The sequence below is a fragment of the Arctopsyche grandis genome, chromosome 6 (assembly GCF_051622035.1).
Source record: "Arctopsyche grandis isolate Sample6627 chromosome 6, ASM5162203v2, whole genome shotgun sequence".
NCBI classification, from domain to species: domain Eukaryota; kingdom Metazoa; phylum Arthropoda; class Insecta; order Trichoptera; family Hydropsychidae; genus Arctopsyche; species Arctopsyche grandis.
In genome coordinates, this window is record NC_135360.1 from 8,371,429 (window position 1) to 8,391,332 (window position 19,904).

General features: G+C 37.3%; 2 protein-coding genes across 4 annotated transcripts in view; one reads left to right on the forward strand and one right to left on the reverse strand.

Annotated features, from left to right (window-relative positions):
• The first annotated feature begins 897 nt into the window (after positions 1-897).
• On the forward strand, positions 898-9,521 carry LOC143913093 (uncharacterized). 3 transcript variants are annotated; one of them, XR_013260687.1, is made up of 4 exons: positions 909-2,017; positions 3,428-5,024; positions 5,842-5,922; positions 5,995-6,566. XR_013260687.1 is itself a non-coding variant. In XM_077432687.1 (3 exons), exons 1-2 carry the CDS (start codon positions 1,124-1,126, stop codon positions 5,018-5,020), a joined length of 2,487 nt encoding a protein of 828 aa, XP_077288813.1. In that variant the 5' UTR covers positions 898-1,123; the 3' UTR covers positions 5,021-5,024; positions 5,995-6,588. The 3 variants fall into 3 exon arrangements, 2 of the variants coding, with proteins under 2 accessions (XP_077288813.1, XP_077288814.1); XM_077432687.1 differs by lacking the exon at positions 5,842-5,922 and having other exon boundaries at positions 898-2,017; positions 5,995-6,588; XM_077432688.1 differs by lacking the exons at positions 5,842-5,922; positions 5,995-6,566 and adding an exon at positions 8,979-9,521.
• The window catches only part of LOC143912568 (uncharacterized), a 67,620-nt gene continuing 55,738 nt past the window's right edge, over positions 8,023-19,904 (reverse strand). The window contains exons 4-5 of the mRNA XM_077431856.1: positions 8,953-9,145; positions 8,023-8,876 (exon numbers count right to left, since the gene is read on the reverse strand). Coding sequence (XP_077287982.1) covers positions 8,023-8,876; positions 8,953-9,145 — 1,047 coding nt within the window. The remainder of the gene's footprint in view (positions 8,877-8,952; positions 9,146-19,904) is intronic.

The window sequence follows — 19,904 nt, forward strand, 5'->3', positions numbered from 1 at the left end:
AACGTGCCACCTATTGTCCGCTTAGACGCCCAGCCGACGTGCTGGGGGTACAATTGATACGGATGTTTGCGCCTTAAGGCGCTTTGGGCGCTCAAACGGTTAACAATGCATTTACAATCTTTGAACAATAAACAGCCCCTTCAGATTCCGGGCTCTAGTAATTTATTTATTTATTTATTTAAATAGGCACACATACAGAATAAAATATAAAAATAAAGTTGTATGGTGAGACAAAAAATAATAATAAACATAAGTAAAAATATAATATTCTATTTACAGTGAGCACCACATGGTGATATAAAAAAGTAAAATTACAAAAACATCAAGATTTAAAAAAAAGGAAAGAAACAGATAAAGTAAAAAAGAAAAAGAAAAACAATGAAGGTGAAGAAGCAAATCAACCACATATTATTTTCCGGTCTCTGTGACGAGACGCAAATATCGGAAGACAAAGATCGAAAATCGAAAGATCTTAAGTCGAAAGATCAAAAAAAAAAAAATGGTGCATGGTAAACGGTACATACTCACTTATTAATGTGCGCGCGCAGAATACGGGAGGAAAAGCATGTTCCTCTCGTTCCTGTTGTATCCTGCTCGCGCAAATTAAGTGAGTATGTACCGTTTACCATGCACCATTTTTTTTTGATCTTTCGACTTAAGATCTTTCAATTTTCGATCTTTGTCTTCCGATATTTGCGTTTTCTGTCATTTAAAATTCTGTCTCGTCACGTAGACCCATTGTTTTCCTCACCTTTGTCCTAAAAAAATACTAAAAGAGTCACTAAAGAGGTCAGGACAATCATCTAAGCTGTCGTAAATACGACCCATACGAACGATTGCACTATTGAAAGAAGTGTTGCTTGGTGACAAATTGGTGGATAAAGTAATCACCGAACCGAGTGTGGAGTGGTGGTGGTGGTGAAGAGCGTCGGGTGAAGCGCGTTGTGGCGAATGTGAGGTTAAACTCAACGCGTCTGTCAGTCGGGGAAGGGGCGGCGACGAGTGGTGTCGCAGTGTCGGCGTCGCTGTCACTGTCACTGTCATTTTCACTTTGAGAGCGGGGTTCGTCATCGCCGCAGCCGCGCTGGAGGGCGCTCCGCCACAGCCGCCGCCGCCCCCGGCGATGGGGCTCCCCCATCACTCCCACCACCCCCACCACCCTCGCCACCCCCACCCACACCCACACCCACACCCACACCCACACCCCCATCAGCACCCGCACCCCCACCCCCACTCCCACCCCTACCCGCACCACCGGCGCCACGAGCGGGAGCCCGACGCGGAGGGGGCGCCGCCCGGTGACTCTGACGCTGACCAGGATGTGGACGCGGACGCGGACGCCGACGCCGACGCCGACGCTGACGCTGACAACAACGTCAACGTCAACTTCAACGCGGACTGGCCCAAGCAGGAGTCGCTGTCGCTTTCGCCGCACAATCGCGAGGAGAGGGACGAGAGGAGGCGCAAGGACGACGAGCGCGAGGCCAGGAGGCGTCGCCACGAGGAGCGACACGGCCGGGACAGGGAGCGCGACCGGGACCGGGACCGCGATCGTGAGCGGGACCGAGACCGAGACCGGGACAGAGACCGAGACCGGGAGCGCGACCACGAGCGCAGGCACCGCCGCTCCTCCGGCTCCCCCGAAGAGTACTCGGACGAGTCGGAGTACGACCGGGAGCAGGAGAGGTCGTACGAGCGCGAAAGGTCCTACGACAAGGACCGAGATCGCGACAGGGATCGAGATCGGGAGCGGGACTGGGACAGGGATCGAGATCGCTGGAGGAGAGATAGATCCGACAGACCTCCGGGTGGTGGGAGTCTCTCTTTGGTCGGCGGTTGCGCTCCCCCTCTGTCCGATTGGTACTGCCGGTGTGGGGCTCTCAATTTCAAAAGGAGGAACACTTGCTACAGGCAGTATTGTGGGGCGACGAGGGCCGACGCTGCCGGGGCTGCTGCCGGGGGCGCCGGGATCACCAAGCGGCTGGCGCTCAGTGGATTGGACACTCGCAGCGGAGAGGTCAGTAGCGGTGACGGCGGATGTAGAATGATCGAAGACAACGCTTCGAGAAATGGAATCTGCGTTCAAATTGTACAATTCATATGCAATACTTGTCCGAGTGTTTCGATAATTGCAACTTGACGAGAATCTCTTTTGAGATATGTATTGTCAATGAAAAAGCGTCATTGGTTTTCTTTCATCATTAGCAGTCGTATCCAATTCTGCAGGACTTTGTTCATCTAATTGGGGTACACGTGTATTTGTATATAAAAATAAAAGTTTGTCTGTTTATTTATTTAAATCCACTCGATGAGTCTCTGCCAAGTTTCGCATATATCAGTTCATTGTACATATATTATTATATACACAATTTAGCTTGGGAGCAACGGGTATTTTCTTTAAATGTGTGTTAATTTCATAAATTTTCTTTTTACATTGTACAAAAAGGATTCATGATATTTTAGATACAAAAAGAAAAAAATTGATTGTATTATGTAGGCGTAACTAAATCCCATTTATTATTTATTTGATTGCATTGATATCATTGGCAATCAAAGTTTCTTTAATAGTACAAAACTAACTTACTTTTCAGACTTATGTATTGAAAGTTATAACCAGGGCTATGGAGTCGGATCAAAACTTACCGACTCCGACTCCTACTTGTATGATTTTAGAAGATAGACTTTTCTTGACAATGTATAAAATTATTAATATTTAAAATAATAACGATTTTCAAAATATACATATAAAATTGACCCATGTTATTGAATTATTAGTAATGAAATAATGGTATAAATAAAAGGTACGTACATTCATAGTATATTTGTGTGAATTTCAACAAAGATATCAATTTAATAAAAAAAATGTGAGACAGGAAACAACAGATTTTGCCAGAAAATATGTGCAATTCAACGATTTTATTTATAATGCAATTTATTTTAAGTCAAGATTTTTATAAGAAATTATTAAATTTGAATTTTTTAGTCAATTTACTTCAAAATTAAAGACTACTTGACGCATACCATAATACTATTAATTAAAAAAAATAATAAAATAAAAGAAGTCAGAATCAGTTGATTTTGATGACTCCGACTCTGCTTGAAATGCTTGGATTCCACAGTCCTGGTTACAACAATAAATCGTTCCAATATTATTTGAAAAAATAGTTTTGAAAGAAAACCCTCACTAGAAAACATTGAATCAAGCCAATTTTACGCCAGTTATTTCAATTATTAAAAATTACAGTTGATTCAGACAACTTGATATTAGCTTTGTTGTAAATTTATTGCAATGCATTGTTTTATTTTGATGTCTTTTTCTTCCTATTAGTGTGTGTTCTGAATTACTTTTGTACACATGTATGTACATAGGTATGGTATTAGTAGTGTTGCTTCATTTTATTTTATTTTTGTTAAACCTCTATTTCAGGTGAGTGTGGTGCGTGCACTACAAGCTTCAGCACCAGCCGCTGCAGCCCGATTAGCCGGAGTGCTCCTGGCAAGACATTCGAGAACCTGCTATCTGTCATATTCTACGGTAGCCGATGCTATGGATGCCTACGGAGCACTACTAGTAGCTCGGCTGCGTATAAACGGCCGCAAAGTCACCGTGGCCTATTGTCCCGAAGAGTGGCCTACACCGACAGCACCGTCAGTGCCTCCGACACCGGCTGCTGTCGCCACAGGCTATACTGCTGCTGATGTACCTCGTATGGCTGCATACAGCGCTCAACTCTATGCTACTACACCCCAAGAACAAGCCCACTACCTCCGCTACTACACGGCTTATTATAATCGACAGTTGAGTGCGACAGCTGCCACTGCGATTCCACCAGTCGCCGGGACGATAGGCGGCACACCAGCTACAGAAGCCGACCGCGTTAACGCTGCAGCAGCCGTTGCACAATCTGCCATCAGTCAATTGCACGCACGTACCGAAGACAAGCTATTCACACCGCCTGACACTTCTACGTACGTTTACGACGAGACTTCTGGATATTATTATGACGCTTCTACAGGCTATTACTACGACGCCAACACTCAGTATTATTACGATGGTACTAATGGACAATATTTGTACTGGGACGCTTCTAAGATGGCTTATTTGCCGGCGACTGCTGCCCAGCAAGCCACTCAAGCTGCTGCCGCTGCTGCTGCAAGTACTGAAACGGCTGCTGCTGAAAGTCAGGAGACAGAACCCGTTGAAGATAAAAAGAAAGGCGTTGAAAAGCAAGATAAGATTAAAGTAGCTAAAAAGATCGCTAAAGACATGGAACGGTGGGCTAAAACTTTGAATCAAAAGAAAGAAACGGCTCGGAACATTGCAGCAGCTGAATCTGCAGATTCGGCTCATGCGGCTGCCTCGTCAGGTTCGGCCGATATCGGTTTCACTGTTTTGGAATCACGCGGTCCGCCAGCTCAAGTACAAGTTGCCGCCCCCGTATTAGTACCTTCGTATGGAGCTGGCAGCGATAGCTCCGGAGACGAAGACGATGCCATCATTGACTGGAGCAAGTTAGCTTGTTTGTTATGCAAAAGACAGTTTCCGTCTCGGGATGTTCTCGAGAAGCATCAGCGATTGTCTGATATGCATCGTCAGAACTTAGAAGAATTGAAAGGGAAGATCAAAAGTAAAGCCCAGAAGACTGAACCGATCTATCGCGATAGAGCGGCCGAGAGGAGGATGAAGTATGGGGAGGACGATCTTCCACCGGCGCCCAGGGGGAAGGTGACGCACGTGCCGGAGCCGCTACCAGCGCCGCCCGTCGTCGGAGAGATTGGCGAAGACAATGTGGGGAATAGACTATTGCAAAAGATGGGTTGGAGCGCTGGACAGGGTCTCGGCCGGGAGGGTCAGGGTCGAGTGGGTCCTTTGGAGGCTCGTGCCGGTCCACCCGGAGCCGGTTTGGGCCAGAAACGAGGGATATACACAGCCGGTCCCGGAGAAACGTACAGGGACTGTGTCAAGAAGCTCATGATCGCTCGGTATCAAGACCTCGTCGAGAATGAAACCAATTCATAAGATGGTGAGAATTTCGCAATTTTAATTGACTTATCATCACGTTCGTATCATTCTGTTTATTTATAACTTGCCGGAGAGATAACGCAGTTGATAATTTCAACCGAACGTGACTTATTTATTTCATCGTAGTACTAATATTTATCAGTGTCATTCAAAAGAGCAATGCAAATTGAATCCATTGTAAAGCGAGAATGATAAAAGGAAATTTTTGCTCTTGTGGATGGCATTTGTAATACGATCTTTCAAATGAAAACTTTTTTTGCATCGTTAAATTCAACATTGAAGTATCGTGGTTTTCATTTGAATGTACATATTATTTTTTTCACTAAAACATCGTTGATTTTGCTAATAATTTTCTTTGATTTTCGCTATCATTTTACTTTTTTTTGCGATAGATTTCATTTATTTCAATAATCATTGGGAATTTTAGAATAGTTTTCAGGTTTTGTAAAGTTGAGGAAGATTTATTTAAGCAACACCATACTTATAGGAAATCAACGGTGAACGAATGCATCATTGTGCTGTTTTGTCATGAACATTTCTTTACAGGATTTACATACATCCATAGATATGTAGGATTATACAAGGTGGACGAATATGATTACGGACCTACATGCAGCATTTCACGAACAGTGTAACGAAATGCTTTTATTTGGATTAGGATGTTAAGAGTTTACTTTCAGGTATCGGCGGAGTCTCTGTTTGAATTTTCATTCCCGATTGGTCGCCTCGCGGCGGTAGCGGTCGTCTTTGCCTTAACTTTAGTTCCTCGTATGTGATAAGTGTGCCATGAAAATAAAATGACATTGAACTTATTTTAGTGTGGTGATGTAACTTTAGAACCCCCCCTCCGTACAAAATGTGAGGCAATAATTGTTATGGGATCGGCGTTGGGTCCGTGTGTAAGTGAGGTGTTTGAATTTGGCTGTGATTTAATATTAAGTCTTGATGAAATTTTATGATTCATGTTCCAGGTAAATCCAGTGTCTATCTCAGGTCTTCAATACTACTGCAAGTTCATGCGCTTCAAGATCATTTATTTTATTATCGACCCCCCCCCCCCTGCTACGCTTAGTGTTTCATTTGGCACGTTGTTTTTATTTTCTCGCTATTTGGATAAAGAGGAAAATATATAGTCAATACAAAATGATGGTATTGTCGTTTGAAGTTGACGTGGTTTGTTTTTCCATTTTTTTTTATTTTAATAAGTTTTTTTATAATTTTGAAATTCCGACCTTTTACGAAAAGTGGTTTCCATTCTAGTTAATTGTATGTAAATGTTAGTTTTAAAACGGTTCCAATTAAAAGTGATTTTGTACGAAGCTGTAGATGAATTTTTAGACAAATAAATTTTCAATCATGAATTTAAAACAGTGTCTGTGATACCATAAGTACTTTCTTTTGTATTTTACGATGAAAACAGTTTATTTTTAGAAACATGTCAGTTAAGTTTGAAGGAGAGCCAATAAATATAATAATTAAGTTCTCTTTATTTGTCTTGTAATGTAATAATTCATTCATTTTTATTAAAAAGATATATTAAAGTAAATTAAATTTTTTTTTAAATCAAATCTTTTGTATTTCCTACCTACATATTTTCCTTCTCTTAATTTTAACTCGTATGTTTTTGAATTTACGAACATGGTTTCCATCTAAATCCGTATTAACCCTTTGAGTGCTGACACCTTTCCTGTTGAGAGCCCATCATGCTGAAAATTTCGCCAACATTTCCAACTGGAATTATTTAGAAATCAAATAAAAAGCAAGTATAAAAAATTGTAGCTAATCCAAACAAACCCTAGATAACTACCGCCGAGGATTTCGAGTTTTGTAAAGGTGTGTTTAGACTCTCTAATATATCTTGCAACAATATAAAATAGACAAAAGAAATCTATTAATGAATGTATTTTTCTAAAACTAGTTCCATCTTCTTCATTGTTATTAAAATGTAATGCTCACAATCTAAAATACTCGGCAGTTAGGGATTTCCATCGGGAAATTCTGCCATGGTCATAAATTCAGAAATTCCGGTGTAAACCACTCTTTATAAACGTTGACAAATGAATGACATGGTTTACACGACCTGTGTTCAATGCTTTTCTTTTCAATGCTACCTGGAAAGGCATATCGGGTTATATTCTTGTTTACTTTGTATGTGCTCAAAATACAACGTCTATTGGACTTATTTTTCAGGCGTTGGTCAGCATTCAAAGGGTTAAGTGGTGTCCTTAACCTTCCTTGTTTAATCTATGTAAAAGCTAATACATGATTGATGTTATTAAATTGTCCAAACTCCTGGTGACGAATCAAAAAACATTTATTTTCACTTCTACTATATTCAACATAAATTATAATACAATACGTTCACATATGGCGTAGAAACTGATTTCCTTTGCATTTCAAGTTACATCTTACATCATTTTTTGATGCTTATTGTGCGCCATATATTTTTGCACATTTACAACATTGTTAAAATTTAATTACAATATGTACGTGTTCACTATATTCTATTTTTGCAACATTTTCTGTGAAAATTCACAAATACATATCTACACAGCTTTTAATGATTAAAACATAAATAAGTTGAATTTATCGTTAATATTTTAATTTTTACATATTAAAAAGTATCCTCATCTAAGTATATTTACATTAATTTTTAACTATACAATCACAATTTTATTTAAAATATTTACACAATAATACTAAATTGTATACTAATTTGAATCGCTACTTGTCCGTAAGTATAACGCTATAGGAATGTATCTATGAAGAATGTTTATACCTATGTATATAAATAATGGCGAATTTAAACTACGATGGCACCCACCATGATGTATTGAATTTGAATTGTTTGGTATCTAATGGCATCTAATTTGAACTTTAACGAGATTGTATTGTACTGAAATAGGTACAATAATATTCGAAATTTGAACATCATCATAAATTTTACTGTATAGTTCAGAGTATCTTTGGTTCAGTGAATTGTTTTTAATGTGGCGATTTTATGTCTGAATTGCTTCCAAAGATGTGCACCTTTCGTTCATGTCGACGCTGCCACCTCGGCTCGTCCTTTCTGCCGGTGATCTATCTCCATAGTAACTGTCTGGAGATCCTTGGCAGGACCTCGGACTTATACTGCGATCTGAACCATTGTAGTTATCGTCGTTCTTTATGTTATCTTCATTTGAGTAGGAGGAGACGTTCTCCGTCAGCAAAATTCCACATGGTTGTCTCAAGTTTGTTTCGACTCCGTCGATGCTGGGTAAGGTTTTAGCTAGTTTGGTAGGTTTCTTGAGAAGTTCCTCTATCGAATATGGATTTCGCTTTTTAGTGTTTGCACTCTCTGGCTGTGGCACTATTTTTATATCATCTTCGTCATCTCCGGCTTCGGATGTTTTGTCCAACGAGTCTTCACTGCCTGAAACGACGTTACGAGTTTCAGTTGAGTTTGTAGCGCTGTCTTGATGTGGTAAGTGGTTCTGGAATTTTTCAAAGCCTCGATCTGCGAATGTCGTGTATGGGAAGTAGGATTTTGCATCTGGTGGACGACATGAAAGCATTACGTTCTGCCAGGGAGTGATAGGATTTGGCTTTAGGAGTGCTTGGCTGCCTCTCGCCTGTGACGCCAGTTGGAGCTGATGGTGGAGCCAGGATGTTGCTAGTCGTGACTGAGCGTAAGCCTGCACTTGAGGAGATTGAGTCAGAGGGTTGATCTGCATTGGATGTTGATCGAAGTATGTTGGCATTCGAGGTTGCTGTTGTGACAGTTGGTGGTTTAGGGGTGAAGATTTCAGGTTCGAGACGTAATCCGAGTTAGGAGTAGCAGAAGATTCGGGCATGCTTCGGTTGAAACCGTCTGAAAATAGAATTAAATGGTTAGCGGTGTTTGAAGGAGTTAGTTGTGGGTTGTATTTAGGATTAGTTGTGCAGACCTTGATGCAGGATTTCATCGTTCCAGGCGCCTCCATTCCTCAGGATACGGTTCACCGAGCTGACTGAAGGGATTGAATGGGGATCACACACCCTCTGGCTTAGGAGCCTTTCTCTGATCTCCCAAGCGAACATGCCAGGGCTTTCCTGCTTGAGCCGCAGGATCTTTTTGACAACTGTTGGAGTTGCTACTTGCTGAAATAAAATGAAAACATTTTGTTACGTTTTGTAGATTGATTTTATTTTTCTTAGAAATTCAATCCCTTGGATTGACCTTTAACAATATACATGTACATTTTAATACTAGAGAAATAAATTCCGTGGGAACTGCAGTCTAAATATTTATTTTAAATTACATTATATAATTTTTTCTCATGAATTCTATAACTTTTCAATATAATTTCCTACTTGAATGATTTATGTTCCAATTAGTTGATCAATAAAGCAAAAGCATTGTTTCAAGGTTATTAAAATGCCAAAATCATTGGTCCATTTTTACGTCTGGTCTGATTTGTCTCAATTAACTTGACTTCGACTAATTAGCATTATAATTCAATAAATAATTGAATCTAATAATTGCAATTTTTTTGATCGGTTTTTTATTCATACGATTATAGATTAATTCACATTTAAAGAGGTTCGTCACCATTTTTAGTTCACCTACGTACTAATTTAAGAATCATTAGATAACAAAGGAGGAAATAAACATTTACATATTTAAATTTCCAACTCGGGTGAGGATTTTTTGTAAATAAAATTGTGATCCGACCTAGCGGTCTCCGTCCTGTCGATAATTCAGACTTTTACCCAACGCCGAAGTCTACTTATAAGTAGAGGCAGGACCGGAAGCGCGTCGTCTATTGTTCCATTATTGTAAATGCTTTGTAAAAAAGGTTCGGCAAACCTTTAACAATGCATTTACAACATGTGAACAATGAACAGCGCGCTCTGGGTCCGCTCTTTACTTATAAGTTATAACTAAGAGCGGACCCAGAGCGCGCTGTTCATTGTTCACATGTTGTAAATGCATTGTTAAAGGTTTGCCGAACCTTTTTTACAAAGCATTTACAATAATGGAACAGTAGATGGCGCGCTTCCGGTCCTATCTCTAGTTATAACTAGTCACCGGACCCAGAAGGTGCCGCGTATTGTTCAAAGGTTGTAAATACATTGTTAAAGGTTTGCCGAACCTTTTTTACAACAATGGAACAATGGATAGCACTGTGACTATCCTATCTCTAGTTATAACTTACACATTCTCCCGTTTTCTTTCGAAACTGATCTCCCGTATTATAAAGGGATTGACACTAATCATAGATTTAAATATAAAGCGGTTTACGATTTCAACCATACAATCACACATCGTTTTAAATATGTACATAGTTTCATTTCAATCATGCATGGAGCTGGCACAAGCGTAGGAAAATATTCCACAAACCCTTAGTAATGTGCAATTAGCATAAAATTTCAAAATCAAGACTCGCAAACCCAAATAAATCAAAGCTCACTAATTTAGCAACATCAATTTAATCTGTCCCTTCCAACGAAACGGTGTTAACAAGTCGATTCGAACGCGTCAATTAAAAAATACGACGAAACAAAATTAATGCCAAAACTTCCATCAGACGCTTCTGAGCTGAGCTGTTCTCAGCTGAGAACACCATACACGTGACTATAAAAATAACCATTCTCTTATCGGATACAATTTAACACCGTTGGTGAGAGGCAGATCAAAGCCCGTGTCGGTTCGCCGATGTCAATACTAGACACTCGGATCTCATTTGATTAATTATGTGTAGCAAAGTGACAAATTGAGGAGCGATTTGATTAAAATCAAACACCAAAAACAAAAACAAAAAAAAAATGGCGTCTCCTTCAGTCGACCGTCTAATTGCCTCCATCAATCCTTACGCGTACATTTAGAACCGTGGATTCGTCTTAATTATATGTAAATACTCGACAAAAACAAAGAGCTACAACCCAAAATGCCATTTAGATAACGCAGAAAAGATCAAAACGCAAATGTCCGTCCTTCCTAACCTTTTCATTAAGCCTGACAACTTTATGATTAGGCCGACCCGTTTGATTTTTGCCATTTGTATGCGCCGACGATGACGCATTGGCGTTGCCTTTTATGCAAATGTTGTGATCGAGGGCAAAGGGTTATTATGCGAAAGAACTTAATACGTATAAATAAGCTTTCGCGTTATAATTACGTGTAAAACACTCGAGATAACTCGTGAACGGATTATTATTGAGCTGCCTCTAATCTAGGTAGTTTATTATCGGTACGATAAGGGTTAATATCATAATATATTGGGGATATTGTGAGCTCAATTTCAATTAAGTGCGTGATAGTCAAAATGTTATTATGATATTATACTCACATGAAAGAATAACTTTTACTGTAGTTGTAAGTATGATAGATATCATGTACATCGGCTTTATCTCATGATTTGTATAATACTAGTAATAAGAGCATATCTTCTCCCCTCGACAAAAGTCTCCATTAATATACCTAATATAGATTTTTTTTTAAATTATTTGTTAGTAATATATCTACACAGTTTCAATGTATTTGTTTTTTATACAAATACTAGCTGAACCCCGGCATGCGTTGCAATGCCAATTCCCGTTCCCGTTCCCATTTGTCGGAAAAACGCAGGTAGCGAACACATTTGAAATTATTGCGTTGCAATCATTGATGTATAATAAACATAGATAGGCCCTGACGTGTGATTTTGGTCGGAGATCTTGTCTTCACTAACTGAGGGGTGCGGGGGGCTTAACTAGCGGGGAAGTTGGGAAAAAATTGTTTTTTTCCCTACGACGCAGAGGTGCCTACCTAACTACCTATTGAGAGAAACTGTGCATGCGCCATGTATTTTGCATGCGCCAAAAGGGAGACCAGTATAAGATGTGAGGGCGGATCTAGTGTATTATATATCAATGACACTCAATCCCGTTTTTCCCGTTTCCGTTCCCGTTTTTTCCCGTTTTTTTTCACAGTAATCTTCCCGGACATGCACACAACAAATCCTGAAAATTTCATCGTAATCGGTTCAGTGGTTTAGCAGCCTATTCGCACACACACACACACACACACAGACATTAATTTTTATATATATAGATATATGTATATGTATAATCTTCGTATGACAAAGATACTGTATAAAATTAAAAATATACTATGAATGTAATTAAAACAGTGTCAGATTTTAGTATGCCAATTATAAATTACAGGATGTACATACATACGTATACGGGTAAAATGTTTAAAAAGTGGGGATGTTCGAATTTGGTATTTTAAGGATGAAATGTCGGACGTTCAGCTCCATATTGAATTCTCTCGATGAGATCAGCTCTTGGAGATTAGTGCAGGAAGCGAGCGGCTCCGTTCAGATCTTATCCGAATGCAATAAATTTATTTAATTTTAAAACGGTTCGATTTCAACACTTTCCCACGAATTGTGAAATTGATTCATGGCGCGGTCGCGCGTCTGAATCTCTCAATCTACGGAGCCATCGTTGACAGGGATTGCAAACCATACGAACGGTACGATTAAGAGGAAATGACCATAATCAATTTGGTTCAAGGGATTTCCCATACGGTCATATATAATATATGCAAAATTGCAAAGAAAATCCGATTGCAGAAATTGCGAAACAACAAAAGCATTGACTGTAGTGCATAAGTATTATTATTTGACAATGGGTTCATGAGTTTTAACCAGGCACATAGCTCAGTGGTTAGCGTATAATGCTTCAATTGAGGGGTCATGGGTTTAATCCAGGGCTCGGTGCTGCTGTATGTGACTCCAGGTTAATAATTTGCCAATTTATCTGATTACATTGTTGAAACGGTTCCATCAAATTGGCAACATGTGATTGTTTCTCGCAAATTTTAGTGCCTAACATCTCGAATTTATTGATTGTTATAAATATGCTACCCACCTATGTATGTACGTACTCTGTAAAAAGTATTTCTCGCAAAAATCTGCTGTATACCGAATTTATCCATATATGTACATATGTATGTATGTCTCAATAGTATTTTATAAATATTTGTTTTTGTATTGTATTTGTCATGGTTGAAATTGTTTGTACTTACATATGTACAAAAAAAGAGTTTATCTGTATTAAAATAAAATATATAAAAAGTTGATTTCCTCAAAAAAATACTATAATATTAAAAACTATCAAAAGGATTAGCCTTCTTCGTGCGTATGGAATTGGATATGTGAAAACTTTTGGATATGTGACTCCAAGGTGTGGCCAGCAATAAAGTCAGGAATAAAACCCGTGACAACAAAATCGAAAGCATTTCATGTTAACCACTGATCTATGTTGCTGGTTAACAGTACACTGTGAATCACGTCATTCACGCTACTGGAATTTTACACACGACGTCTATAGCGGTCATACACAAAAAAAAAGTTTAAGCAAAGTAATTTAAAAACTACCCTTGTCATTAGAAACATATTTACTATCAAAAACATTTCGATTATTCTTTAAAAAGTTTAAGTTTATCTTGATTCTTATGTAAACAAATATAATAACTTTTATATAAGCGATTATTACTGCCTGTTTTTTTATACACTGACTCAATATACATATATGTGGACATGTACCGATTTATATAATAAGTTTGAGGCAGACTTGTGTATCTCATCTAATATACATATAATTTCGAAAGAAACTTTGTATGTAAGTTTTGATTCGTAGAATCCGTAACGTTAAATTTAATAAAAAAACAAATGCATATTCAAATATATTTAAATAAAATGTTAACCATTAGATTAACCATGTTTAAGCGGTTTATATTATAAATACCGAGCGAAGCCGGGTAAAAACACTAGTAATTAATATTATCAGTAATGATTGTTATTAGGAAATGTTGATTCTTATAAGTTAATTAACTATAAGTTACTTTATATAAAAAATATAATAACTACACATATAAGTGAGAAGTTTAATGATTATGAAATGCTATGTATATCATCATCATCATCATCTACAGCCATTCGCCATCCACTGCTGAATGAAAGCCTCTTCAACACGCTTCCACTCGTCTCTGTTTTGCTCAAGTCTCATCCATCTCACCCCACAAATTTTCCTAATATCGTCCACCCATCTTCCCTGCAGTCTTCTTTTTACCCTTTATGTAAATATAAATATATTAGTAGCTGTACGAACGAAAAGCTTATAACGGGACGTACAATGTTCAATTCAACTTAAGAAGATGAAGAAGAAAGCAAAGAAGGCCAAGTGGAAATTGAAAAAGGTGAAAAACAGAAGATTAAGGTTGTGCAAATTGATGTTTTTTTATTATTTAATGATCGTAAAGAGCTGGGTTTTATCTGACGAAGGCGTCTTTTATGAATTCTGAAGGCAGGTTTTAATACAATATAAAAATAACTGTATTAATCAATTGCTAAAGAAGGTATTGCATACATTTATGAAAACATTATAGACGTACACCAATTTAACTAGAGTAAATCTTGAGATAAACTACGCCGTCGTGAGATAAAAGCACAGTACTCGATAGCAACTTTTGAATCACAGATCCACCAAATAAAAAGTTGTCCATCCCTGGTCGGATGTTACCGACGATCTGTCAAATGTAAACAGAGATTAGCCGTAACGAATAAGTGAAATTCCCCCAACAACAACTGGAGTAATTTGAACAAATTGAGTTGTCTCAACCGAGATTACCATTGGCGTACACGCGATTATTTTTATTATTATTATAATTATACAATCCCACCCACTCACTCCACATTACATTCACAGTCTAAATTTCTAATTACAGACCACGAACGAACACCCAACCTGAACAATTATTACATGTTGAGAAACAAAAACAAATAATCACAAGGCTTTCTTCTCACAGTTTCATATATACCTATACATATGTATACATATACGATATGATGATTTTAGTTTTTTTTCACTCGCTGGTCCAAATTCTATAATAAATATGTGCGCCACTGGTTTGGAAGGTGTCAAAAAACCTGTTGTGGCGGCGCCTTTGAAGCCCGAACGAGTTAATCAGTCTGGGGCAGCTCGCGCCAACGCCAATTGACCACGAACGCCACTGGATCTCACAGTACATATTATCAGGCTACCATTACTACCCAGTCGGATTATACACGTATTAAATACCCAATTTATTCGGACAACTGCCATGGCGCGGCGAAAATTTACCGAAATGTTGCGCCTTTCATTATATGTATTTATTTTTCACTGTCGCATACATTTAAATATATGGTTTTTAGCTAATGGGAAAATTTTTATCACTATGCATGAAATTAAGAATATTTGGACTGTGTGATATGTATGTTGAATTATTTGTATGCAAAATACCTGGATTGATATAACTAATGCGGAAATCACACCATTGGATTTGCTGGACCGATTCCGTGAATTTAGTAATTGAAAAGTAAACTAATACTAGTACTGACAATTGTAATAATTGTAAATAGGTTTTAGGCTATACATTTTTTCAGATATTTATACTATCAATAATGTTAGAGAAACATTAACAAAGAAAATATTTAATGGATCGTTATTAGATCTTGACGAGACAATGTTGTTAAAATAAAAGCGATAGAATGTGTTGAATTGTTTGTATATCAAGAACTTGGATTGATGTTAATAATGCGGGAATCACACCAACCGATTCGATGGTCCGTTTTCATAAAGTTAGTAATTGAAAAGTCAACTAATAGTACTAACTAGCAATGATGACTTATAAATAGGCATATAGGTATATAATAGCTACATAGTTTATCAAATATTATCATTAATATAAGAGGAACATTAATATAGAAAATATTTAATAGATCATAATCAGAACTCACCATACTATACCATATTGTTACAATAGATCTAAACTTTAAAAAAATGTTGTATATGACTCAATGAACTTGTAATAAAATAACAATACGTCATTTTTGATTTTGAGAAACATTAAAATTTAATAAATTATTAAGAGGGCTGGACAGCAGCACCTTGTCCATACAAACGTACTATACTTCTCCCTTCCTCAATTATGGCACTAGAGAAATTATTTTTTAATATGCTATGGATATCCACCATTGGGGTGCATCCATCGTTTTATTTTTTTGATTAATTATTTTTTATAGGACATAGGAGCCGCCAAACATCTATAAAATCGCCTCTTTTTTACACCCACGAAACGGGTCCAGCGTGCTTATTTAACGGTCGATTTAAAAAAAAATACGCCGATAGATGCACAGAAAGTATCTTTCTCAAACCGATGATGATTTTTTTTTTAAATTGGTCCAGTTTTGGAGGTGAAAATAGTAGAATACGAAACCTCGATTTTGTCAATTTAAAATACGTTTTATCTGGTCGAAGCGCAACTGTCGCATTCACTCAATATATATATTGATATATATTGTCACATTCACTAAATATATACATACACTCAATATATATATCGAAGAAAGGAACGGTAAAAAAATTAAGGTTTCGGGTGTACAGCCCTCTTAAGGGGAAAAATAGAATAATATAAATTGATCTTATTCAATTTAGTGGTAAAATGGGTTTAAAACTAGTAAATACATAGATTATTTATGTATCTATTTTATCAGTCTTCAAATATTTTAATATGTAGGTGACAGAATTTTTGGATCAAAATTTTTAATGAATAATCAAGTCTTGGCTTATTTTAGGTGTCATCTTAAAGCAATGATCTTAGAACTGCATATTAATAACTCGCGGTCACTTTTGGTTTGGCCTGCAAATGCAAGAATTTCTACAAAAACCATAAACGATAAACATAACTATAGCAGATTTCTAAAATGCCTTAATTATAGTATGCCTATTTGTTCCATATCCTAAAATGTTTGAAAATTAATATTCAACGTAATGTTGTAATCCAATTATCGTTTTTAAATTAGATATTTAAATATTTGCGGTAAAAATACAAATCGCCTTTGGATTTTGATTGATTGGTCACTCTAGCACGGAGGTTTAAAAGTTTCTTGATTAAAAGCTTCCTAGATCAGAATCAAATCCTTTAATTATTGGGACACGTTTGAAACGCGCCTGACAGCATTATTACAGTATAGGGCTACGAAACCGTTATTTTCATCGCGTCAAAAAAAATAAAAGAAACTTATAAGGATGTTTAGAGCCGCTTTTTATTAACAAATATTATTAAGTAGCGGATATTGTATCGGCGGTTTCCACTCGTTATATTCGTATTAATGTAATATTACGATTGCATGATACGGCCGCGTTCATTCATCCATTAGCGCTTCGGAAAAAAGCCTCTTCATTCAGTTTTTCATTAAATATGTGTATGTAATGTGTAATCACACACTAGCGGGGTTATCAATCAAAACGCGGACAGCTTTGATAATCATTTCGTTGGATTTTTTTTCGCCTGCAAACTGCGGTGTCCGATCTAAGTAGTAATGAAATAACGTAACTTACGCCGCTTCGTTTGGAAAAAAATTCGATTAAAGTCGGTAGCCGGTCGTTTCAACGCGTCACGGATTTATATTTGTAAATAATAATATATGGACCCGAATCTTGTGTATGTATTTATAATGAAAACCTCTTGATGTCTTCATCAGTTGTTCGAGGTGTAAGGTTAAGCGCACGTTAGCACGCAGTGTGGATTATTTATTTATTTACACAGAAGTAGAATGCATAGAATCGCTCTCAGCCTCCAAAAATGTTGCTACAAAAACTCTGCGCGGCAGAGTTTGTTCATTGTTTGCTAAACTTCGTCTCTCTCTCTCTCTCTCTCTCTCTCTCTCTTCGATGGCTCGCTTTTAGACGGTATTAGATGTTTATTTATTAAAAACAGAAACATACTGTATTACAACAATTTTTCAAAACATTTCTATATACACCAAGACTAAGAAGACACCAAAGAAGTTTTCTATATACCTATGTACCAAATACAGCGACAATCACAGTGACAACCCCTGCCCCACAGCGACAACCCCTACAGAAAACACAGCGACAACCCCTGCCACTCAACTCTTCCACTTCGGCAGCCGCTATAGCAGCTCCGTCATATGTAGATGTTCCTCTTCCCAATTCATCGAGCAAAACTAAAGAGTTGATTGCACTGCGTCTCATTGTCAATATCGCTGCTGCTTCAATAAATTCATCGACTGTCCCGATATGCGATCTCCCTCACGGGACCGAAAGTGAAACGCCCGAAAACGCAAATATCGGAAGGCAAAGATCGAAAATCGAAAGATCTTTGGTCCAAGGTTCAAATAAAGTCCAAACAAGGTCCAAATAAAATAATGAAATATTGTTTTAAAAAAAAATACTACTTCCGATTTACGAATTCTAACCAAAAACTTATCAAAACTCTAAGTAAGTACATAAAGAATAAAAAATATAATTTTTCAACCCGATACGTTCAGAAGTGCGGAAAAAATCGCGTGGCCACAACATTTTTGACTTTTCTAAGAGGAAAAAATTCCACTTCCGGTTTATTAAATTTAATGTAATCATATCGATACAAAAATAATACTCGAATTTTCTCGCGAAGTGCATATATTTCGAAAAATTGTGAAAGAAAAATGGAAAAAAGTTTAAGTTGCAGGGGATGTGATCTAAGTAATATCGACGAATTATCAACGAATATTATAAAGTAAAAGTAAAAGTGCATACCTATGTAATTGGGCAAAAAAAAATTCATCTACTATGCACTATTAGCCAGCAGCGTGGCTCGGTCGTTAAGCTTCTGCTTAACACTGAGAGGCGCCGAGTTCGATCCCTTGAGCCGACCTCGATTGAAAAAGAATTTTTCTGAGTATATCTGTAATGCTGCTGGTCAGACCAGGATTTGTGACTCCTGGTTGATCGTTTCCTATCAGAGTTTGCCAATTTTCTCTGATTTCATTGTTGAAACGATTCCCGATTAAAAATTGGCTAAAAATCCTTCCTACCCACTATGTCACCACTATTTGAGTATGATTAATGTAAATATTACAATAAAAATGTATGTACAATTCATAGATGTCTCGTTAATTGTCGAGTTTGTCAGTGTCTCGTAATTTAGCGACTTATGTATATAATAAAAAATGCTGTATTGTTTGTAATTTGGCCAGGAAGGCGCATTGGGGTTTACCTGTAATGCCTTCCTGGTATGAAATAAAATAAAAATAAATAAATAAATTATAATGTATAATAAAAACTGACAAAATTTAGGATCTGAAAATTACACACTTAAATTTGACAATATTTGTACACGCAAAATTTACTAAACAGCGTAATTATACAAAATTAATAAACACTATAGTGCGTTAATTCAGAAATTATATACATTTTCAATCTGGACACTCCTTTGCATTATTAAATCAAATTACCTACGCATTTTTTTATATTTATAGTTTATAAAATGAAAACCACATTTACAAAACGAATCATTAACATTAAAATGAAAGCCGGCAATTATTATTAACAGGCAACAAAAGCCCTATTTATAATTAGCCATAATAACGGGTCGATAGGTGATTTGCCTTTTTATTTTCGGGTCGAATTTTAAAAGCTTTTTCTTCCACCAACCAACCCTTTAAAAGCGTATCATTACGATATGCGACTTCCATATATACATATACATGTGTATGTGTACCGAAATGAAAAAAATAAAATAAAAAAACGCACACAATTAATTAATTAGCATAAAAGCGAAATTATTATAAACGCGAACGCGATTTTAATTGATTAAATTTGACGGCATAATTAAACGGCCGCGCAATAAAATTGACGGAGCTGTTTTTTCACGATATTAAAATGAAAATGGACCCACCCTCTTTAATGCGCACACAATATGTAGTGAGTTTCGCGAACGCGCCGCGACGTGGCGCCACTCTTAAAACATTGTCGATTGGTGTAAATACGTGAAGGTATGCTCTCAAGCGTTTTAATTTATTCGCTTTGTGTTGTTGGTAGT